The sequence below is a fragment of the Halichoeres trimaculatus genome, unplaced genomic scaffold, assembly GCF_033239565.1.
Source record: "Halichoeres trimaculatus isolate MK-OKI-2021-1 unplaced genomic scaffold, fHalTri1.1 fHalTri1_scaffold_16, whole genome shotgun sequence".
Classification (NCBI taxonomy): Eukaryota; Metazoa; Chordata; class Actinopteri; order Labriformes; family Labridae; genus Halichoeres; species Halichoeres trimaculatus.
The window spans coordinates 22,429,856-22,454,890 of NW_027437194.1; the positions used below are offsets into that span (position 1 = coordinate 22,429,856).

Sequence of the window (25,035 nt, forward strand, 5' to 3'; positions counted from 1 at the left end):
AAGTGTTGTATCAAAGTGAGTCCTGTTGGTACCTTCTTAAGGAACACTCACTTTACAAATGTTGAAAGACGCTGTTTTACTATCATTGCTTTCCAAAGAGAAGTAGTCCCACAAGTTTGCAATGTGGTTTGATTTACAGCAGCTGTAAAGTGTGACAGTGCTGAAAACAAGTGAAAACTGGATCGGTGGAACTGGTCCCAATCTTGTAACAAAATCTGATGCTATCTGATCCTCCAAAAAAAGCCATATGAGGCACCAATACCGATCAGTGTATCGCACTGGGACATCCCTAGTTGAAACACAGAAGTCCTCGAGAACACTGGGTCACCCCTGCAGTCGATATGCTTCAGACGACAGACAGTTGGAGCTGTTTTGGGCTTCAACCAGTGACTTCTTTGCCACAATGGCTTGTTTCCTTTCAAGTGTTACTACTCTAAAATTCTTACTTTATTGTGGATAACAGTAATGCTAATGACTGAATTTTTTACTTTAAAATTAAATATTCCTGAGTCTGAATCTGCAGATATTCATGAACTAGTTCACTTCATGACTTGTTAAGTCATCCATTAGTTAGATCTCAGATATTTCCAGTATGGAAACACTCATCTTTAAGCCTCAGTGCTGGATCCATGTTCTTGTTTTATATGGTCTGTTGTTTAACTTTGTTAATTTCTTTGATGCAAAGAATTTCTCTCCTTGTGTGCAGCTTTCCAAAGCACTGAGCCTCATATTTCTGAGTCAGTCTGCCCTGCCCTGTTTTCCTCCTCTCTTAGCTCCTCACTTTGACCTCTTTCTTATTTCTCTGACAGGTTTATTTGCCCCTTTAGGGTCAAAGGTCACCAAGGCAATCAAATGATCAAGCACACCCACACACATACACACGCGCAGCATGCTGGTATGAGTGACAGCCTAATTACCTCTCAGCTGTTCTGCAGGTAACAGGATCAGAGGAGCTCTCATCCTCCTCCTCCTCCTCTCCGCTCCACCTTTATGCAGAACTCTCACATAAGATATCAGTGTGTATGAGTGTGTTTCTGTGTGTTTACATGTGTGTGTGTGTGCTGCAGAGAGAGGGGTAAATTGTTACAAAGATAGAGTCTGAGTGTATTTACACACATGGAAGGTGGAGGAGTGACCTCGTGTCTGACTCTGAAGATAAAGTGGAGCAGAGAAAGAGAGGAGGGGAATTGCATTCAGTCACCTGGGAATAAAGTGTGTGTATTGAGGTTAACATGAGTGTGTGTTTGTATGTGTGTGTGTGATTAATTCAGAGCTCAGGTGTGATTCAGTCCGTACACACCAAGGTTAAAGCTGTGAGCTGCCGTCCCACACAGGTTATCCTCACAGAGGAAGGAAACCCTTGGCTCTGCGTTTGTTCCTTAGAGTAGGAAACATATTTACGGTCAGCTGACAGAGTGAAGGTTCAGGCTGCACATCAGGTGCTCGAACAGCTGCAGTAAAGTGAGGCGGGATAAAAAGAGACCATGTGTCAGCTGCTTCTTCACACTGACCTCCAGATTTCAGATTTCAAAGAGAGAGTGAAAGATGCTCTCTGCTTTACGTCCCTCTGTGCTGACTCACACTGCAACTCATCACCAGGACTCTGACTTTGATCCTGAGCTCTGACCAGAATAAACCAGCACTTCTTTTATAACAGGGGGAGTCTGACCTCCAGAGAAAGGTCCTGCTCCTCATTCTTTCTCTGTGGTTAGCTTTGCATCATGGCGGCTGTTTGATAAGTGATCAGTTTCATGTAGAGATGCAGGATGTAGACTATTCAACCATACAAACTGAGAACTCTGTCATTGTTGAAGTGGAACTATATTTCTTAATAACAGACGAGAAGTGGGTCTTTCACAACCCCCCTCACAGTTTTCCGCAGTGAAGGTGATTTTTAACCACATGATGTGCTTCATCAAACACTTCTGTGGTGAGGTGGAAGGCTGGAGTTTGGTGAATTTCAACATTTATTCCTGGATTTTCACCAAGGGGCAACACCTGGTTAGTAAAAATGAAGCCTATGCTGAAGTGCTAATAGTTGCTGTTCATCGAGAATTTGCTTGAGGCTGGCTGCAGAAAGACCGGAAGTCACATACACATCCAGCCATAAAAACAGACTTTTACAGCATTAAAAACATATTTACAGCCTGGTTCTAAAAACAGCTTGGGTCTTAAGAGCTGATTTCACTATCAACACACTTTGGACTCATTTGATTGTCCAATCAAAGACACAGCTCAGGTCACGTGACTGCCAGGTGGCAGTAGCTGATAGAAACGTAACCCACAACCAGCATCATATTAAATGTGCATCAGCGGATTGGCTTCATTTCACGGTTTCAGGAACTGACGTCGGGGATGCTTCGTCCATGTTTCATACAGTCTATGATTTTCACACATGCAAAAGAAAAATCATGTGTGCACATGATCAAAGCTTTCACCTTTTTTGGGTTTTGGACTCTAAAATAGGGATGCGCTGAATGAAAATTTGTGGTTGATGCCAAAGCTGAAATATAAATGTTTGGCCGAATACCGAGTTTTGAATACCGAATATCCAATAGGGTTGCTAAGTTTAACGGGGCTCAATGTGCTCCAAGCCTCCAAAAGCCAGGGCCCTCCACAACACTTAACGGTTGATCATCCAAAGCCATGAACTCCATGACTTTCTTGCTCTAAGCAAACTTTTTTGTTTTCAAAGACATCAGCCACGGACGGAGTGAGCATGCTGAGACAAGACGTCACACACATGGTTTTGCTTTAAACTCTACCAAAGTCTACCAAATATTCGGGGGAATCCCTACTCTAAAGGGTACATCTACATAGACTGCCAAACTAAAAGTAAATAAATAAGTAATATCATCTACAAGTTGAACTCACCTTAACATCTGTTGAGTTAGAATGAGTAAAGGATGGAAAGAGGCAGGTTTTTAGTCTTTTGACTAAGAGCTACAGGGTGCCCTCCTGTCAGTCAAATCAGGCATGCCCTTACATCATACCTGTCAAGTTTTGGATTGAAAAAAAGGGAAATTTTCTGTGAGCTGTCCCACCTAACTAAAAAGGAGTAAAACATTGTAGTATCTCTAAATGGGAAACTTGACAGCTATGGTTTGTTCCTGCTGTCAACACTAACCTCGGACAAGTGCCACACAGGCTACTGCAGGAGGCAGTTCTGACTAGGCGAGTGACAGTTTGGAGAGGTAGAGGAATTTATTTTAATATTGTATTTAGGGATGCACGTTATATCAGTATCAATAACGGTATCGGCCGACGTTTGTCATTTTTTTTTAACCTATCAACATCAGCCTATATGTAAAAGTGGGCCGAAATTTACTCATTAGCTGGCGGCCATTTTCAGAGCATCTTGAACGATCTTTCAAGACCCAAATAGTATTGTTTTCTATGGCTATGTAAACACCAAAACTACCTTCTTTTATGTCTCTCTTCCTGTTTTTCATCCAAAAAAAGACAAATGTACTTTTTTGATCACGTTCATCTTGGGCGCTCCACCCTTTGATCCTCTCCATGGTCGTCTCTTTCTCACGATCGCGCTACTATGTCCCTCTGAACTACCTCGACACATCATCTCAGATTTTTTTTTTAAAACAATATTGACATCGGTAAATATCAGTTATCAACCATACCAGCAATATTAGTAGCATTTTTTTATTTATTTAATTTTATTTATTTTATCCTTTTATAAATAAAAATTGATACAAAGAAAAAACACAAGATCCCCAAAACTGAATGAAAAGGAGCAGAAAGAAGAAAAAGTCTTATTGTATCTGCCCCTTCTTCCCCAGGATACAAATCAAACAATCACATAACAACCCTTTATGCCACTCAACAAGACCCTATTGAATTTTACTGTATTTACTGAGAAATCTGGATTTGATATTTTTTTTAAAGATATTGATTGATCTAGCTTCTTTAGTTTCTCTGTTAAGATCATTCTTTAAACTGACTCCTTTAACTGTAAGGTAACGCTCTTTTAATTTTGTTCTGAACCTTGGTTTTTTGAATACTTTGAATCCTTTTGAATTATAACAACTTTGTCTTTTTTGAAATCTATCCTGAAGGTTGATTGGTAAAAGTTTTTTCTGAGCCTTGTATCAGATATCTGTATCAGCCAAAAAAAAGCAGTATTAATATCAGATATCGATATTTGCCTAAATTTTTATATCTTTGCATCCCTAATTATATCACATAACAGAAGATTTTCTCAAGAATACTAATACTGGGTGACAGTGGTAAAGAGGGGTAAAATACGGTAGTTTCACAGCCCTAAAGAGAGACTTGACAGCTTTTCCATCTATGAGAAAAAACTCAACAGTTTCTACGTGTCCTGCCTCAGCTTTGTGTTTTTGTGCTTTGCTGTTTGACCTGACCTTTCCTCACATACTGACAGTTTGCCCTCTGAACCGTGAACTCAGAGGTTGTATAAAACGCTTTCAAAGACACTTTTTCATCCAGGCCATGCTGCACTGACTCTCAGTCTTCAGAGTACCTGATGTTCTCCTGGATTTAACCATCCTGAGCTCCGTCCTCTGGTCTTAGCTGTGATAAGCTTTTAAATGGACGACTTGTGCCATTGTCTTTTCAGCTCAGGCAGTGTTTCTGTAGTGATATTCTTCTTGTACTGAGTCTGTTTGTTGTTCCTGGTCCTCGATTACATTGTTTGCCACTTGTGAAGCAAAGAGCTCCATGTAATACCAGTAAAAACAGAACTAGGTGACCTGCAGTATTAACTCGCTCTGCTCCTCTTTGGCTCCACTCCTGGCTCGCTTCTGTTCTCTGAGTGTTGAGTTAATGAGGGATAATAACGAAGGGAGAGCTCATGTTTGTACTGGCTCCTGTGGAGACATGTTTTCTTTTTCTGTGATGTCCAACGCGCTGCTCCAGAGATGAGACGTGTAATGAGGCGAGGGGTCGAGGAACGTCAGACGGAGACGCCTGATCTGGCTCCAGATGAAGTCTCTGAACATGCGACATGAAGGCGTCACTGATGACCCTGTGAATGGTTTACCCACTTAAAGTACATCAATGCAGTAACACACACACAGAGGAAACACACACCCTGTGTAGTCAAGGAAGATAAAGTTCCTGTTCAGAGGAAAGAGGTCTTTAATGGACTTCCACGCGTCCAGTTTCCTGAGCTCACACACCGAAGTGCCTGTTATTAGCGTAGCCATTAGACCTGCTCTGCACGTCTGTGTGAGAGAGCCCACAGCTGGTGGTGTAACATCTTTATTGGTCCCAGTGGAAACACTGGTTATGGCCACTCCAACTCAATTATTGTGTTTTAGCCGGTGTCCCTGAGAAACACTGATAAATATTCATGCTGATTAACCAGGGAGCAGTTGGCAGGAGTGTGTGTGAGAGAGGGAAGAGTGTGTGCTGGTGAATAGAGGTGTGAGTGCACATACCAGGAGGTGTAAATGAAGTGTTACACATCATGCTTTTACTACATTTACCAGAGAAATATTATTTTGTTAAGTCTTATCTCTAAGACACATTTCAGCAGAAATGGTATTAAAAACAGCAATTAGAAGAAACGTCAGTTGTTCTTTACATGAACCAATACAAACAAAGCTATGATGATTAAAGACACTGTTAGGAGTTTTCTTGTTGTGTTAATGCTGGTTACCTCCATAAGTTTTAGTAGTAATACGTAGAGCCTCTGCTTCCTAAAGCCCAAATTTAATCCAGTCACAGTCTCACTTTCAGGAAGGAAACACCTCTGCTGACTTCATTTCATCGTGAACAACACTTACCAAACTTGCTCTGAATTTCTTCTGAACCATCTGTGCTGGATGGAGCCCAGCTGTCTTTATTACTCTGACTTAACGTGAGTTTTTTTTTTTTTTGCAGTATGCTGCAGAGTAAAAGAAGAACAACACAAAAACAAAACTGATTTTTTTTCAGGAGTTTAGTGAAACACAACAGTGTAATTGACAGAGTGTTTTTTAAAGGCAGCCTGAAGCTGAGGAGAGTTGTAAAAAATGAAGCAGTGAAGGTTGCATAGAAGTTTAAAAGAGAGTTCAAAACTCAAAACTTTACTCTCAAAGCTAGAAATTTTCGTGACTTGTTAGTCAACACAACATTCAAACTGGGCTCCTCCTCCTTGGCTCAGCGTACACCACCTACCTCCGACTTGCTCCTGACTCCTACTCACAGGTATTTGACGCATACCAATTCGCATCACTTTTTGTCCTGTGCTGCTCTCCATCTGCCCTAATGCGAGTGAAATTCAAGCCAAGCTTCACCTTTGCTTGGAACAAACTTTATCTGTTCATGGTTTGAATCCACTTTGGTTGTGTCTTTTTTCCTCCATGCTATGTCCACTATCGTAGCTGCTCTGATTAGCTTCCCCTAGCGAACATCAACACGCACAGTCACCTACGCACTGGGTGCTCTGTGATTGGCTGATGTAACCACGCTTAGTCCCCGCACTGCAAAAAAACTGAAATCTTATCAAGTGTTTTTGTCTTTTTTTAAGTAAAAAACATCTTATTATTCTTGATATGAGCCACTTTCAACTTATCAATCCAGAAAAATGTCTTGTTTCAAGTTATCAGAGTTCAAAAATGAGGTTTGAATCGCTTGTAACCAGTAAAAAAATCTGCCAATGGAACAAGAAAAAATTGCTTGAAAATTTCCTTGAGTCTAGAACAATGTCTTAATACAAGTAACTTTTCTCTTGTTCCATTGGCAGATTTTTTTTTACTGGTTACAAGCAATTCAGACCTCATTTTTGTTCTTAAATAACTTTAAACAAGACATTTTTTTGGATTGGTCATGTGAATTTGGCTGATATTGAGTCTAAAAAGGAATTTTCCACTGAAAATAAGACAAAAACACTTGATAAGATTTCAGTTTTTGCAGTGCGCCCAGAAATGTCGAGACAACTGAAACATCAACATACAGGCAGAGGAGGGGTTTGAGGCAGACACAGACACAGACACTGACACACATGTATAGAGGCCCAAACGTGACGATTGAGGAGGTTTATACTGCAAAAGATGACTTTTTTTTTTTTTAAAGACAAATTCTTCAGACCTTGTGATGCTTCTTTGTCGTCTGGTAAAAAAGGATTATCAGGAACAAGGTTAGTTGCTTCTTATAGTGTTTCCTGTGATCTGAGAATGGGTTGGATGATCGTTGTCAGGTTGCTTCAAAAACACATCCAAAATATTAAAATGAAGAAAGCAGCAATAATGCTGTTAATGGTTTTGTTTCAGCCCTTTTAAACGCATTTAGTTCATGTGAACTTGCTATACAATCCTCCTTATGAAGATCGTTTTGGCGGTTGATCATCTGACCTCACCAGCCACCATACATGACATAGCTTTTAAAGTAGTGAGGAGTAATTTTACACATTTATCTTCTCAAAAAGCATTCAGAGACATTTTGAAGGTTGTGGTCTGGGTGTTTTGACCTTCTGTGAAAGCTTACAGAGGTGATAAGAACCCATGACCCCCCTGTCTTCACCTCCATACCTCCCCGTTCGTCTCTCCTCCACACTGACTCACTTTCTCAGATTTAAACGAGGTTTTTCACCTACCAGCCAAAGCTGTTGTTCCCACTTTGAGTAGATGCTCAGTCAGCAGTGTTACTTCTCCTCCCCGGGGCTCTACAGACCGGCTGCCTGTCAGAGGAGCTGGTTTGAGTCACGATGAGAGGGCTGTTAATTCTGTGAGCTGCTGGTTTGGATTGTCTGTGTTTGATCATCCTTCAGCCTGATAATAAGAGCCTTCACCTCCACAAAGAGCCATCCTAACAATACAGATTGCTGTTTTTAATGACTCCCTCAGACCTCTGCAGCTCTTAAATAATGATCTCACTCTCCCAGGTTCACGGCACACAGCTCACAACTCACACAGCATGTCGCTCTGTCACCTACTGCGGGATAAGTGGCCTATCGACTTGGCAAAATGAAGCCTGTTTTTCAGGGCAACAGGATGACTTCAGCATCTCTGTTCTTTATTGAAGACACTCAGAGGACCAAAAGCAGGACCCTGAGATCTTAAAGGAACAGAGACGCTCATTAATGAAACAGCTGGGTCTGATTTTGTCTTCGTAGTGGTCATTTCAGGTCTCACTTTTTATTGTTTTTTACTGTAAGGTTGTGTTTTGCACAGTTTAAACAGCCTCTATGATTTTAAAGAGCACTGCACATGCAGCTATTCATGATAACAGAGGCTTATTCAGAGGTTGGGAAAACCTCTTGATCAAAGTGTCTTGCATGTCATGCAGAAGACTGTTGCAGATTTTGAGAAAGTTTGCGGAAAAAAAAAACCAAAACTAAAACAGGGAAAAAAGAGAAAGAGGCACAGATTATCCATTTTCCTCCACAACTACTGCCAACATTTGTTGCTTGTTTGAGTTTGACTTTAAAATTGAATGCTACTACCAACCAACTGCGGGCTTCTTTACAACTTTCCAGATCATCTGCAGTTTTGTTTAGCTGATTTATCCCAGATTCTTTGAAGGTAGTGTTGACCCCAAGTTCTTTAACTTGGTAATCCCTGAATGAAGACTGGAGAATCTGTTGATCTCAAATTAACCGTTTATTGGTCACTTGCAAAAATCAGCACACATATTAGGTATATTTCTACACTTATCTCCTGGGCTGAAAAATTATGCCCTGGACATAGAGTTAGTCTTCTACTCAACCGTCTGCCATTGGCCAGAACTGTGAAAAGAAAAGAGGAGGAAGAAAGAGGGGGGCAGTGACAAGGACAAACCATGCTATTGTCTGTTATTAGTAAAATGACCTTGCCTCTGTACAATGGAAAAATCTACACTCAAACTTGTGAAACAAACTATGTGAGTTAAAAAAAAACTTGCGAAGCAAACTGAACTGAGTAACATCATACAAAAACGTATAGTTTACAAAATTATAACATACATCTTAAAATATAACAGTAGGGTCTGCAGGAATTTCCGTTACTTGTTAGTAAACACAATATTCAAACTGGGCTCCTCCTCTTGGATACGTGTGGCAGTGCACACCAACAACCACCGTTCAAAGCTACATGGGCACACTTCCTTAGCCTGGCAATAGGGCTGCACGATTATCGCAATCGCAATCGCAATGTCAGCACATGCAATTATGTAATCGCAAAAGAGGATATCGCAATCGCCAATGTCAGCACATGCAATTCATATTTTTCTCCATGATAACCAAGCAAGTCTGTAGACTCATCATGACACAACTTTTTTTATTAAATCGCAAGCACAATCACAATCGCAATATTGTCCACCTAATCGCAAATCGCACCTTTTCCCCAAATCGTGCAGCACTACCTGGCAACCACCTATAGCATCGCATAGGAGAGACTCAAGAGCCATGCCCCCTGACTTGGCGTGTTAGCACAAGCTAATCAGACACATAGCTGGTTAGCAGAAAACCAACTTGCATCGCTCTTTGTCCTGTGCTGCTTTCCAAGTGCCCAAAAGTGAGCGAAAGTCCAGCCAAGCTTCACCTTTGTTTAGGAGAAAGCTTTATCTGTTTGGCGTTTCGTTTCACTTTTGATGTGTTTTTCTTTCTTCTTAAAGGGCAACTCCGTTTTTTTGACACCTGGATCTTATTTATAGGTGTGTGCATGCTCATATACTCACTCAGATAAACATTGTGCAGCTCGGAGTCCTTCAGAAGTTATTAAGATCCAACCGATTTTTGTCGCATTTAGCGTGGGCCATGGCAAGGGAGCTTCAGCGCAGGACATAATCTCTGCAAAATCGCTCATTTCGGCTATATTTTTTTAATCCATCTCCAGTGTTATCATAAAGTCAGCTCGTCTACCATCTTCAGACTACGACTTCGAGTTTGACAGTTGTCCTTACCGGTTTGAGCCTGAGTACACGGACGAGGAGCTCCATGAAAGAAGGATGCAGAGGGAGAGAGACGAAGAGCTGGCTCGAGAACAACAAACAGGAGCATGTCCAAGACTCAATGCGAACTGGTGGTGCGCTTGTGGACAGTGTTCGCCTACGGCAAGAGAAGAGGAGTGTGTTTGTGATAATGATGGATAGCTATGGATGAAAAAATATAGCAGAGATGAGCGATTTTGCAGAGATTATGTCCCGCGCTGAAGCTCCCTTGCCGTGGCCCCCGCTAAGTGCGGCTAAAATCAGCTGGATCTAAATAACTTCTGAAGGACTCCGAGCTGCACGATGTTCGTCTGAGTGAGTATATGAGCATGCACACACCTATAAATAAGGTCCAGGTGTCAAAAAAACTGAGTTTCCCTTTAGTACGTCCACTATTGTAGCCGCTCAAGATAGCTTTTCAGTCGCTATTATCAACACAAAAAAGTCACTTGCACACTGTGGCACGAGGTGATTGGCTGATAAATCCACCCTTACCCTGCCCAGAAATGACCCGATACTACCAAAACATTGACATTAAGGCAGAGGAGAGGGTTTGAGGCAGACACAGACACTGATACACAGGTATAGAGGCCTGTAGGTAGGAGACGATGGAGCAGGAATATCCCTGTACAAGTTGACATTTTATCTTTTTAAAAATCTTGCAGATTGTACCTTTAAGTTTTAAACTGTTAACTTGAGTTAAATCTCACACTTACTGTAGATCCAAGCCAGAGGGATCCTTTAATGACACTAATCTATAACTGATAACACCAGTAAACAGATTTTTTAATCTGCAAAAATGGTTAAATATTTTCCATCTGCTATGAGTTTATTTTAATGTTTGTGTTTCTGCACACCTCTGATGGAGAAATAGAGCTGTCCTCAGGCTGCGGAAAAGCTCCATCATTCCTCCGTCTCTGATAAACGACTCAAGGCCACCTCTCTTTTTCTCAAACTCTCTCTTGTCATGTAAACAGTTTCAGATCCTTTCTGTCGAACAGGTAAAAAACAAGCTTCAATCCTCTCTGTCTCTCTGCGAAATGAGAGATTTGTCTCCGTCTGTGTGTTTTGAGGCAGATTCTCTTATTTGCAGAGACATCAATCTCCATCACGTCCGCTTTATGTGAGCCTTTCTCACTCTAACACACCCTCTGTCTCTCTCTCTCGCCACTTGTGCCGCCATCTGTTCTCGATTAATGTGAGTTACGAGCAGTAATTGAAGCATCTGTTCATCCGGTGAGCATCCTTTGCTCTGACACTTGAACATATAGCTCCTCTCTGGCTGCGTCTCTCATGCCGTCCTTCATGTTGTCTGCATAAAACGTCCCTTCCTGAACTCCAGAGATCACTCTTTAGCTGGTTGCTGGTTGATTTCTTTGGTTCTGACTGAAACTAAAAGCAGAGTGTTTAATGAATAACCTTGACATTTTGAAAAGATAACCATTATCCCCAGAGGATGAAATCAAACACGTCTGTTGATGTCTTAATTTCATTTGTAACACCATCATGAACCAGAGAAACCTGATCCCAGAGAGATGAAGGTGTTTTTCAGTGATGTCTGAAAACCTAACATCCTAATGATTGCAGCACACTCTGTGCAAAGGATTCAGGCTGGGTTTGCTGGAGTCAGCAGTAAAAAGATAGTTTACTGTCTGGGCAGACTGTTGGTTTGGGCTGTCTGTGTTTGAAAGCTGGGTTACTGAGCATGCTCAGAATGTGCTGGAGACTGATAATGTCACTGTACATATGCATCTCTTTCCAAAGACAGGAATTAAGAAAGAAGGCTCTCTTGAAGCAACTTTCATGCACACTATATATGAATAGAATAGAATAGAATAGAATAGAATAGAATAGAATAGAATAGAAATACTTTATTTATCCCTGAGGGGATCAAGAATCTATCATTCTCCTGTTCAGATCAGGAGAACATCATTCTCATGTCTGTGAATAGCATGATGCTACTCTGCCCTCTGGTATTTCCTCTGTTGCTGGGTTAGCACAGCTAGCTCGTCCATCTTACTGGAGATAGATCTTACGTTCCCAGTAACGATGGATGGAAGGACAGGTCCATGTCGTCACTTCTTAGTTCACACCTGAGAACCAGCACGTCGTCCTCACCTCCTTCTCCTCACCTTGTGAGAAACATCAGGCCTTTCACCAGTTAGCATTGACATGCTACAGGCTGCTAACAGCTGATTTCACATGTAAACAATGCAGCCATGGTTACATGTAGGATCTCCAGACAAACACAGGAGAAAAATAGTCAAAATTTGACTGAAGACAAAACAAGTTTGGTGTCCATGACCAAGAAATGAGCCATACACAGTAATGATCCACTCCAAATGCAGAGATGACAAACTAGGGGTTTGGTGTCAAACAGGTAGGGTACATAGGGGCAAATTAGGAGGAAGGGAGTTAAACATCACACTTATAATCTTTACAAATCAACAAAAATAAAGTAATTTTTCTTAAAGGAGCAGCGCTTCTTCTGGTCATTATCAATTCCTTCCTGATGTCAGTGTTTGGTAAGAAAACTTTCCTGATGTTTCTGACTGAAAACACTGAGGCTCTGTATGACATCCACCTCATCACTGGGGTCAGTGTAACTTTACAGCCTGCAGACATTCATACAAAGAAGATATCAGCTGCACTTCTACAAAGATTGTGCATCAGGAACTGTTCACTGTGAGGACTTTGAGGGATATTATGTGGTTGATCAGTGAGTGACAGCCATGTGGGCAGCGTCTTTACAACGCTTCCTGCTGTGACTGAAAATGACACATTATGAGCTGATGTGAGAGTAAACCAAGTCCCAGTGAGCAAACACAAGCTGAGGTTTGCTGTAGATTTCCTGAAGGTTCATCACTCCAGGTCACCTATTTCATTATGAATTTATTTGATACATATGTATTAAATATAAAATCATTCTTCATAAAGGTCTGAAGTGAGCTTCAACGTAGTTCTCCTCAGCGCTGCCTCTCATTGAGCTGTGATGATTGTTGCATCTGTTTAAAGACAGACTCACCTGGGCAGAGAACAGATCCTCTGATTTAAGCTCTGCTGCTGGACACACACACACACACACACACACACACACACACACACACACACACACACACACACACACACACACACACACACACACACACACACACACACACACACACATTTCTGTGTGCCCTGTATTGATCCCTTCACGCTGACTGACACAGAGCTGTCAGCTCGTGTTGGGGAGTCTGTCTAAGTGCTGGACTGGGACTCAGTGTGAAGTGCCTGCAAACACACATTCTCCCCCAACAAACACACATTCTCCTCCAACATACACACATCATTCTGCAACAAACACACATCTTCATCTGACATACACACATCCTCCTCCAACAGCTCGCTCAAATTTGACAAGATGCTCCAGAGCACTGCTGAAGAAAGACAAAGAAATCAACAACCAGACAGAGAATGTGTTTACGTGTGTGTGAGAGGTGTGTTTGTTTATGTGAGTGTGTGTGTCTGGACTGGGACCCCCTGTATGTGCATAGCAGGCAGCAGAGGCAGACTGAGCTAATAGACAGGATGTGTGTGAGCAGCGGGATGGAGGCAGACTCTTCCTGCTGTCACTTTCTGTCTGGATCTGGCATGTTTACTCCGCTGATGAAGCTCTCTCACACACACACACCCCCACACACCTCCACACACCTCAATACACAACCTACCTATTGTGCTGTATGTTGACTTTCAGCCATGCAGAGATCATTTCCATCCTGCTTTGATTATAACTTGGTATAATCATCCACATCCTGCTGGAATGATCCTCCTCAGTCGTAAAGATAAAACCAGGACCTGATGAGGCGCTGCATCCCTCATTCTGCAGCCAAATCAGAGAGGAGGCGACAGATTTCAGAGATAAGTAGAGGTGGAGACAGACAGGTGGGGCGTCCATATGTCACCAGCTCCACGCCTCATCCTGGTCCAGCCCTGCTGCTCCTCTCCTCGCCTGGATGAGGGTCAGAGGGCAGACCGCCGTCTCTCTCCCCTCAGCATGCTCACTTGGCATTGGTAACAGACGCTGAATCTGAATTTCTGTCCTGTATTTCAGCAGATTTAGACTGCTTTGGTCTGCTTCTGCTTTAAAGTGGTTTTTGCTTTTTAAATCAGAGGAAATCTGTCTCATTTTTAAAGTCTAATGAATTGCCTTCAGTGACGTCATTTGAGTCTTTGCCACCTGATTTTTAAGACTCCAAGTTGGATATTGAAAACATTCTTTGGAAGTGGGTTATAAATAAGTGTTTTTCAGTCTGAACCTTATGTGTGCATGAGGCTATGTGAGCTGCAACTATCGTTACACATGTATGTCCAAATTGACCTTTGCATTCCAGTTTAGGGCAATTTAAAATCATGGTTAGCATGGTTAGCAGCTAACAGTACAGAGGTAACAGTAAGCAACTTACTACTAAATCAGATTCAGCTGCAGGAGTATGAGGTACAATGCCAAGAAAGGAAATATTTCACCACAATAATGGAACTCTTTTGTATGGAACTGAAATATTATACAATGTCTTAAAAAACCTATTTATTAATGTACTAAAGGGTCCTTGTGCAAAACACTGAACCCCAAATCTCTTCCCTTGTTGGTCAACAGCGTGGGCCTGGGATCCTCATGGTCTTTTTCTTCACAAGCTTCTGTTATCAGTGTGTGGATGTAGCCAAAGAGCTTTAAGTGGTCAGAAACACCAGGAAGCGATAAGTAGAAGTTTATGCCTTGACTTATTAATTTACTGTTCTTCACAAATTATGCAGCTTCATGTGGCTTACCAATGTGTATTAAAGGTTTCATGTTGGGCTACTTAAACCAATTATTCACCTAATGCTAGTGTCTTTTGTCAGGTTTGGCGATAGTTGTGAGCTCATTTGAAATCTGTTAATCTGTCTGGCTTGTTGGTGTTAAGTAGGCACGTCTGCTTGTTGGCTAGGTTAAAGGTAATTCTACACTTTCACACATGACAAAAAAAACTTAGGGAGAAAATGTTTTAAAACTGGTGGAATCATGTTTCCATGCAGCAAGTTCATTTTACTAGACAAGAAAAGTACTGAACTACTCTACACACTGAGTTCACAAAGTTTACTTGTTGTCACTTTTCAAACATTAACTCTACAGAAGCACAAATAAATACAGGGTGTTAATGAAGTCTCTTTACAATTCAAGTATTCATTAAATAAGAAAATAAACAGACGAATATGGAAATAGGAAATAGTTGGAAAATGAGGATTTGATATTGAAGAATTTTAACTTATTTTTTTAGGAGAACTAACTTTGTAGGTGAACAATTGGTAACACTTTATAATAACTATCTGTTATAACTAGTTAATAGATCATTGGTAAACTTCTTATGAATTAATTATTGATGACTTGTCAATTAATTGTTAACAGTTTAAAAATGTATAATGGATACTAATTTGATCATTAATAAACCGTTAATTAAAGGGAAAGTTTGGTTTATACAGCTTTTACATTGTTTATAGAATGAAGTAGAACAAAATACTCACCCAGAAGGTTTTCCTGATCCATGCAGTGCTTCAGGAGATATTTAGATCCAAAATCGTGCAGCCGTTGCCGTATAATGGGATCCATCGGGGCATAGACAGTGCCGCTCCTAAAACTGCATTAATCGTCCAAAAACTCATGTTTTTCACCAATATTCCATCATGGTCCGCTCTAATTTAGTCCTCTGCTGCAGTCTGTGTCACTCCAGACAGCGCTGTGTAGCTGTAATGACCTCTGAACTGACGAAGACTTTGTTTACGTTTGCCCCTCCACACATGCGCAGTACTCTCTGGAGAGCTGACTCCACTTCCTCTTTTCTTTGAGGGGCAAACGTTAACAAAGTCTTTGTCAATAGTTTATATATGTTAATGGGACATTATTCTAAAGTTGCAGCTATTCCTCATTTACTAACAGTTAGTAAATGAGGAATAGTTTTACTAACTTATTACTAATTTATAAGATATAGTTAGTTATACATCATTAACATACACTTAACAAGTCATTTATAACTCATTAACTTACAGTTTATTAAAATTGTATTAACTATCTATTAGACATTATTTTAAAGCTTTAACAAACTGTTAACAAATACTTAAGTCATTAATAACTAATTAATTAACAGTTTACTAATGGTCTACTGAATGTGGTAAGGCTTATACGATACGGTTTTTTTCTCTGATGTCATCAGCTGTCAACTCTTCCCTTTATCTAACTCTGTCCCTGTCTCCGTACATTTTTGTGTCATGCACAAAGCGACAGACGTGGATCTGTTTCGTGTTTACTTCTGTAGTTTCCTTGAGTGTGTGCCATTTTTTTCTGGGTCTTTGATCAACAGGATACCTCAAATACACAAATTCAGTGTGACTGAAAGCTCTGATAACTAATGAACGCATCGAACAATCTGATGAAATATCTTATCTACTGCCTTCGTAGTAAATATATATTTTTTTATGAATTACAAAAAGACTTTATTTCTGTACATTACCTTGTAACTTTGCATCATGGGAAAAGTTGTCTTAAATTAAGAAAAGTAGTGTTAAAAAGAAGACCTGCTCACCAAAACAAACACCTTGGTAAGAGCCATATCTTTATGACAGTGGGTGATGGTGCTCATGGGAAACGGAGTCTCTATCCTGGACAAACATGAACTTTTCCAGATAGTCCTTACAGAGACTTTAAGCAAGTGTTAACTTTTTGTAAGTTGATTTATATGTTTTGTGCTGCCATTGTTAGTTAGCTGTTAGCTAGCTGTAAGCCTGTTAAGCCAGTTGTCTGTTGGTTGTATTAGCTTGTAAGCTAAATCAAATCATTTGTAGGTGTCTTCACAGGTTTGGTCCATCGTTTTAGTTAAGTGTCTACGATGGATGTGGTGTCATCAGAGGCCCCTTTAAATGTAGACGTGTGTTTTATTATAATAAATGTTTGATTACAGTCTCTAGAATGGAAGTCACATGAAGTTACAGAATAAATCTATAGAGAAAAGGACGAAGAGGCGTTTAATTGAGATGATTGTATCTAAATAGCATCTGTTACTGAGTGTTTGAAGTGATAAGATCACAGCTGTGATTACCAACCATTTATCCCACTTTGTGTTAATCAGCAGTTAAATGACAGCGTGGCCTGTTCACATTCTGCTCCAGCACCATCACACGAGACCAGGCACTGAAAGCATTAGATCAGACGTGACCCCAGGCTCCATTCATTTCAATGAGGCTGTCTGAAGACCAGGGCAGCACAAAGACCGCACAGCCTCACCAAGTGTCAGACGGGACAGGAGCTGCCATGTAATCTAATTCCTCCTCTTTTTGTCTCCATTCATTCTCTGTCACGACAGATTATGTTTAAGTGGGAGGAGGCAGAGCGGCATGATAAATGAGAGGGAGAGGATCGGGAGTAACGAATGAGGAGAAGGAGGCAGACAGGACAATTAAGTTACAGTCTGGTCGGCGGGGAGAGGAGAAGAAGAGCTGTGTTGTGTCTCTTCCTCCAGCGTCCTCATGAATCTGCTGTCATGACTCATTGTCTTTGAAGGCACTGTGAAATGCATGAGGGCTCCTAATGAAGTGTGAGCTGTTTGTGTGATAGTGTACGACACAGAGAGTGTAAACTGCTCTCTGTATCAGTGCTGTGCAGGTTGGACTCACATTCAGACACAATGGAGTTTTAATTACCCCAGTTCTGTGAACACCTCAGGGGTGTTTCTAACCCGTTTGACCCAAATAAAACACTCTGAATTCAGGGGAAGCTCTGAAGAAAGTGTAAGTGTGTTTGCAGAACGATTCACAGCTCAGTGAGGGCTGGTCTCTTGCGGTCTGTGATGTCTACAGAGTTTAATTTTAATGTTGATTTCCTTGCAGGCCTACTTCCGTCAGGGGGTTGCCCTGCAGTACCTGGGCCGTCATGCCGACGCCCTGGCAGCATTCGCCTCTGGCCTCGCTCAGGACCCCAAGAGTCTTCAGCTGCTGGTCGGCATGGTGGAAGCTGCCATGAAGTCACCCCTCAGAGGTACGTTTGTAGAGTTCATCTTTCTCATCTCTGTTTATCTCCTCTCCCTGTGTTTACGCTGCACAACAACACAGATTTATGCACCAACATGTGTTTATGTCCTCTACAGAAACTCTGTATGTGAGAGCTGAAGCAGAGTGAGACGTAGCATCTCGGGGAAAGCGTGGAGTTAGATCTTAAATTTGTATTCTGTTTTACTCCGAGAGCTCCTCCTGGGACTGAAAAAGTAAAAAGCTGCCTCTGGTGATTGAGATCTCTCTAAGAAATGGATTCAGAGTGATGTGACAATGGAGGAGATGAAAGAGAAAACATGGAGAGAAAAGACGCAGAGAGAAAACACGAGCAACACCCGACAGATGAGAGAGAAACACAGGAGTTCAAAGAAACAGAAAGAAGTGAGCTTTGTAGTGTCAGTGAGAGACTTCTGTTTCTGTCTCATTGGAGTGTGTGAGTCGTGTTGAAGGACAGAATTCACTTGCGTCTGTGACCAGGTGGATCCTCTCCGTTAAATGAAGGCAACTTTTCCTGTTCAGTGACAGGTGGATCACATATTTCAATAAGACAGAGGAAATGAGGGTTGGTTTCTTTTTGTCTATAGCAGGAAAATAAGGTCTTTAGATCTTTTTTGGTCTTAGAATCGAAGAAGTTTGTTCCACTTGGTTTCCACAGAGTGTCTCCATCCCCAAAGAAACATGTTTAAATGTTCTCAAAAAGAATAAAATATGTTTTAGCTCTTTAAGGCTTCCTGCTCCACAAACCCCCCCTCTCTCTGATTGGCCAGCCCTCTGAAGAGCTTTTAAAGGGCAGAGCCATGGGATCCCTAAGTGATGACCCCATCATCTCAGCGAGTTTGGTGAAGATCTGGGGCCATTTTTGGAACCAAGTGTTTTGATCAGTTTGTAAGCAGATTCAGGGATTTCTACAACAAATGAATATGTAGAGCACATATGTCAAACTCAAGGTCTCGCAGGCCAAATGTGGCCTGCAATGCTATTTTATGTGGCCCACAAGAGCTTAAAAGGTCTGATTGTCTTATAATAGATAAGTCAAAAGGGTGCATTGACCATAAACTGTGTGTCTCATAACGCCTACAGATTACGTTACCCGCGAAGTCACAGCATCTCGCCACTAGATTGCAGTGTTTTCACATCAGTACCATTTTCCAAACTTGTGGAATTGAGTGATAAAACAATGATCCCAAAATGTCCAGGAAAAGAAAAGTTGATGCAGATGGAAGGCTTCCTCCAGAAAGATGGGAAGGCCAATATATGTTTGTGCTTCAAGGAGAAAAACTGGTGTATCTTTTGTGTTGGTCGTCAAAGAGAACAATATACGTCAGCATTTTGACACTTAACATGGAGCTAAGTACGCCAAAGTGAGCCTTCAAGAAAAACAACAAATGTTGCGAGATTTAAAATGTAAACTGCAATCCCAGCAGGATGTGTTCAAGAAAGCCACAACCAAAACAACGTGCCAGTGAAAGCTAATTTTATTGTGGCTGAAAAAGTTGCCCACCCTGCTAAGTCTTTTTCAGAGAGCGCATTTTTGAAGCTGTAGATGTATTTGTTTTACATTACTTTTAGTTACATTTAGCTACATTTTATACTCTTTGACAGTTACATCGGGCCCTTTGAGGGAAACCGTTATGCTTATGAAATGGTTTGAAAATCTGCTCATGTTTAGTTTGAATATCCAACATCCATGTTTAAAACATAGGAAGGCAGAAATGCTAACCTGACACGCCAGACGGACAGTTTCGTATATCCTCCACGGAATTATTTCACAAGTCTATCTGGGTAGCAGCTCTTCCAATTTGTGTTCAGAGGCGGGACTTTAAAAAAATCTGCAGCTGGTGATTGGACGACCGTTCTGATTAACACACTCACCACGGACCAATACACATCAAGCCACGGTATGACTTAGCTTATGTGAGCCGATGCTTCTAAGAAACAATAGATGAACAACTACTGAATCACGAGAAACAGCTGTGAAAAAGGCGTCAGACGACAGCTTCCGTTTTTATAAATTTAACTTAAGAATCAGAGGAATGCTGACAAGTACGAAAGTCTGCTGACGTCACGTCTGCTCCCACAGCTCCTGCCTCTCTTCCCTGATTGGGCCGGTCAGAATTTAGCCGAGTGAAATCGTTGGTCATTGGAGCCTTTCAAGATGGACCTGCAGGAGTTCAGAAACTGAATCAGGCAGGTCTGTCTGCTCTGCAAGGTTAGATAAATGCTGCTCTAATGCTAACGTTATGACATGACTGATTCATAAAGCTAAACATAAGATGATATGTTACTGCTAAATAAAGAAATATAAGTGAAGGATATCACAAGGTGACACCTATTAAGAAGCTATATTAATCATAGCTGAAGTTAAAAAAGAAAATCATTTACTTACTTCAACAAATTTTCTCTGTCTGTTGGAATAATTAACCTCTTTTAACTTCTGTTGTGGCTGTACTTCCCTTGAGTTGTACTGTGGCGTTTGCATTCCAGTTGTGGCTTTGCAAATCGTCCGACACCTACCGGCCACCGTAGATCATCCATAAGTCTACTCTCAGTGAAGGAGACTCTGGTCTTGTTTTATTAGATGTGAGCACATCCAACAGGTAGCTGTATCAGTTTCCTTTTAGCCTCCTCATCCTCCTGCCACCTGTGAAAAAGTATCAGATCCTGTGAGTCTGCTCCACCAGATTACTGCGCAGCTTCATTCACTGAGCTGTCACAGCATTAACATCCATCACATCTACACAAAAACACCAACTCACATAAAGACACTGTGCACCAGCTTCTTTTCTCTTCAGAAGCAACATTTTAAACTCAGCTACTGCTCTTTGACTTCATATATTATTGTCTGCTGACAAGTTACCTTCTTATCACTGTTTGATTTTAACTTTGTGTCTTCATCCGTTCTTTGTGGCTTTCTGTTCAGTCTGGGGAAATCAGAGCTTGGTCCTCTGCTAACAATCACCATATTTAAACCTGTGATGATCAACAGGCTGCATCACTTCCACTATAAAACTCATCAACACTTGTTCAGAGGTTTGTTAAGGTTAAAATAACAGTACAAAAATATAAAACGTACAAAATCAAGTAGAGAACTACTTCAAAATTTTTGAGTAATCACATCCTATGAACTTTTTGTCTTACCCAGGAAGTTAGGTTTTTATTTTAAAATTGATTAGTATCTTTAATATTCTGGCATTATTTAGAGCCTCTTTAAAACAGAGGAGAAGTTTACAGAGCAAAGAGAAAATGTGGATCCTCAGTTTGAGGATACTCTGCCTCTAATGAGGGACTGAACCTTTATTCATTTTATGAATAATATAATTCTCTGAGTTAGTGCTGATCCTGTGTTTATCAGCAGCATGAGCTCCTCATGGATCTGATGATGAAATATTCAGGAGGTGGATTCTTGTGTGTCATTGATCTGTCCACAGTTTAACGTGCAGGTCTCAGCAGCAGAGGAGATGAAGGAGGAGAGCATACAATCAGGGCCGGTTTGCAGGCTGGACTTGGCTCTGGATTATGTTTTCTGCCCTCCAGCTGATTCAGAATGAGAGCAATGAGGCTTCTTGGGATTCAGCTTCTACTTGGCAAGCTACAGTGAATATTTGTGCACGAGGAATTTAGCATCTGCTTTTACACTGGAGGGCTTAACTAGTGGAGGATTCAATGTGTTTGGCTTTGAGGTAGAATCTGTGGATGCAGGTGGGACATATCGAGTATGAGGCTGCTGCTTACTGACCTAATGAGCCCGGCTTTGGTTACAACCTGAAAATAATCACAGCTAGGAAAAGTCATTACACTCTTTATGACTTATAACATCATATAAACAATTTAATCACACATCTCTTGAAAAGTGTGTATTCTCATTTTCCATATCTTAAACATGAATATAAAGTAAAAATTTTGGATTTTTACACTGAACATAAAGATTTTTTTTAAAACATCTACATATTCATCTGAATCACTCTGTAAACTGATCAAAACACTTTGCTTTAAAAATGGCACCAGATCTTCAGATAATGAGCTCATCACATAAGGATCTCCTTACTGGTTCATGACACATTAGGGGGATGGGCAAAAACACCAAGGTCTGCCCATTAGTCTGTCTCTGACAGGCCTCCACGGGGCTTGCCAATCACAGTGAAGGGGGTTTGTTGAACTGGGGGCCTTAAAGAGACAGCACCCAGAATAGAATGTTCATTTATTTTTATCCTCATTGCACAATGTACAACAAAATTGGAGTGCAAAGACTTTGCCCCCCTGGGTGGCGCTATGGAGCATTAATGTTTGCAAAACCAGTGATAGAAATGCACTCAGGCTGTGATGGTGAACTCTTGTGTGCATTTTGGTCCTGACCCAACATTGTACAAGAAAGCTATTAAGGTTTCATGACGCGTCCGAAATGGTCAAATCTCGCGGTCGTTTGTGGCCACGCCCATTAAGTTACAACAAATCTTTTAATAACGTTTCATCATCAATGTGTGTTGCATAAACAAGCCAAGTTTGGAGTTGATTAGATGAAAAACCTGCGAGTAGTTGGTTGAAATATGTACCCCGTAACTGTAATTCTTCCTGTTGCCATTTGGTGGCGCTTTACCCTGTAGGGAAAATAATGACATGGTTGCATTCGGGCCGATACACTGAACATTTGTGTCAGCTTTTGTGAATATCGGACATAGTTGAAAAAATGCGGAACTTGAAGCCCTTGTCCTGGCCACGCCCATTGAGACTCTATAAGTGTTTTAATAACTTTTTATCATCAATGTGTCTAGTATACACAAGCCTAGTTTGGTTAGTTGATCCGATCAAAAACCTCAGATTAGTTTGTTCAAATACATACCCTATAAGGGTGTTTGAATAGGTGTGTTTGTGGTTACTTTTGATGCCAGCCTCATGTGGACTCTTGAGGAACTGCAGGAGATTTCTCCTTACCTTTTTTCATAGCAATATCTGCTTTAAACTTAACTGTACTCTGTACATAAATCAGCATGATTAGTATAAAACAAGGTGGCAGAAGCAATGTTCTTTTTTCTGTGTGCTTCAATTTTAAGATAATGCCCATGTCCCATCAGCTGACATGGAAGAGACAGGCTATGTGACCTATACTGCAGTCAGTCAGTAGAGGGAGCTCCACAGGTTTTGGCTTCACAGTAAAGAAGCATTCATGTCGTTCCTGTCTCTACAGTCCAGCTGTAACAGACTGTGTTTGTAGATGTTGAAATGAGCAACCAGCAGCATCAAATATAAACCCCTCAGTCATCATATTTCTGTCTTTGGATGGTCTTATCCGGCTGTTTTTGGAGTCTGAGTCCTGTCTGATCTTCTGCAGAGGATTCCTGATGCTCTGTGGGGGGGCGGTCTGCTGTCCAGAGGCTGATACCCTCCAAAATTCAGGCTTCCTGTCAGCTTCAAAGGGAGCAGGCCTGGAAGCAGAGTCAGGTGTTAGCAGAGTCTTCATGGTTGAGTTAAGGGGAGGAAGAGGAGCATGTTGGGCTGAGGAGAAGGTCTGTATCGGCAGAGATCACAGAGGGGGGGTGCTGCAGTAAAAAAAGCATGAAGCAGGAGGACTCCTCTAGTGATCCGTCTCCTGGTGAGTCGGCTGATGTCTTTTTTATGGGCTGACGTGCTGCAGGGCATCTGACAGGAACGATCTGCAGAAGGAGTCCAGTCGTTTCTTATGGAGGGAAGTTTAATGACCAACAACATCCATTTTTAACACAGATTCTTCAGTATGAAACTTGTGACTTATCTGACTTTGACAGATCTCTCCGCACTTTCCTCTTCAAGTCTGTTCAGTCCTGACTAAATAACCTTCAGTGAATCTGTGGATTCTGGACTTGATAAATGAGGAAGACCCATCCCCTTGGTCCAGACTGGATGTTATTCTGTATCCTGTCTATGTGACAGGTTGTATGTCAGCAGGATGTGACAGCAGAGGGTCAGACGGCAGCATGGAGTCGTTTAATTTCAGGTCTGTAACCGTCTGTCTCCCAGATCAGCAGAAAATCAATGACAGTCCGACTCTCTGCTCATCTTATTCCTGTAGAAAGACTCTAAGACTCAGAATATGGCAGAGATTATTCTAAAAGCCTCAGATTTTTAATGATTAAACATCTGACTGAAATAATCTGTTTTATAATGTGTTTTGTCTTTTTTCATGTTGCAGTTTTTAACTGTAAGTTAGAAACCTTCATTAACAATCACAAGGGTCAGGATTTTTCCTCAGTCAACCATGAATTAAAATTAACTTTACAGGAATTCAGTTGGTCATATTTTCATGGTTATTTACTGGTAACTTGATGACATTCTTTTGTATCATTTATACCATTCATTGATACTGGTTGCAAGAAAAAAGTTGCATTCACACCTTCCGCAAATACATTTGTTTTATTTCTTAAAAAAAAAAAAAAATTAATAATTGAATATTGATTTATTGAGTATTGAGTTTTTTAGCTGATTTTTTACTTTTACTCCTTACATTTTCAGGCAAATATCTGGACCTTTTACTCCGCATGTTTTTAAAAAAAGCCTCATTGTTCTTGTTTCATTCCAGCTTGTAATTATTCAAAAAGACACACACCAAAAAAAGTCAAAACTGATCCCAAAATCGCTCAAATTGTGCCATCTGCACAGAGTGAATTTGATTGTGGATGAATGTGATGTATAAGTGTAATACCATTCCAACACCCTGTTTTATACATGATCCATCACACCTGACATGACACAAATTACACCACACTCCAGCCACGACATAACAGAGGTATGTAGCACAGTATGAAGATTTCCGTGGCAGAGACTCAGGAGAAGCATGAACCATTGGCCCCTATGGCACAGCCTAAGCTTTTGACCTTAATAACATTTTCCCCTCTTTCATTTACTTTTACTCAGTGTTGTAATGTAACGAAGTACAAATACTTCATTACTGTACTTAAGTAAAATGTTTACATATATGTACTTTACTTTGTTACTTATTTGTCTGACAACTTTTACTTTTACTCCGATACATTTCCTCTTGTCATTTTTGTTACTCGTTACTACAAAATAAAGTTAGAAGAAATTTGAGATAGTGACGTAATGCCGCAACCAAACTGCCAAGCCTGGAGAAGAAAT

General features: G+C 41.0%; 1 protein-coding gene across 2 annotated transcripts in view; it reads left to right on the top strand.

The window, feature by feature from the left end:
* ttc28 (tetratricopeptide repeat domain 28) overlaps positions 1-25,035 on the top strand; it is a 140,110-nt gene that overhangs the window by 61,110 nt on the left and 53,965 nt on the right. For both annotated transcript variants that reach the window (XM_074689996.1, XM_074689997.1), the window contains one exon: positions 17,767-17,914. In XM_074689996.1, the coding sequence (XP_074546097.1) occupies positions 17,767-17,914 (148 nt within the window). The remainder of the gene's footprint in view (positions 1-17,766; positions 17,915-25,035) is intronic.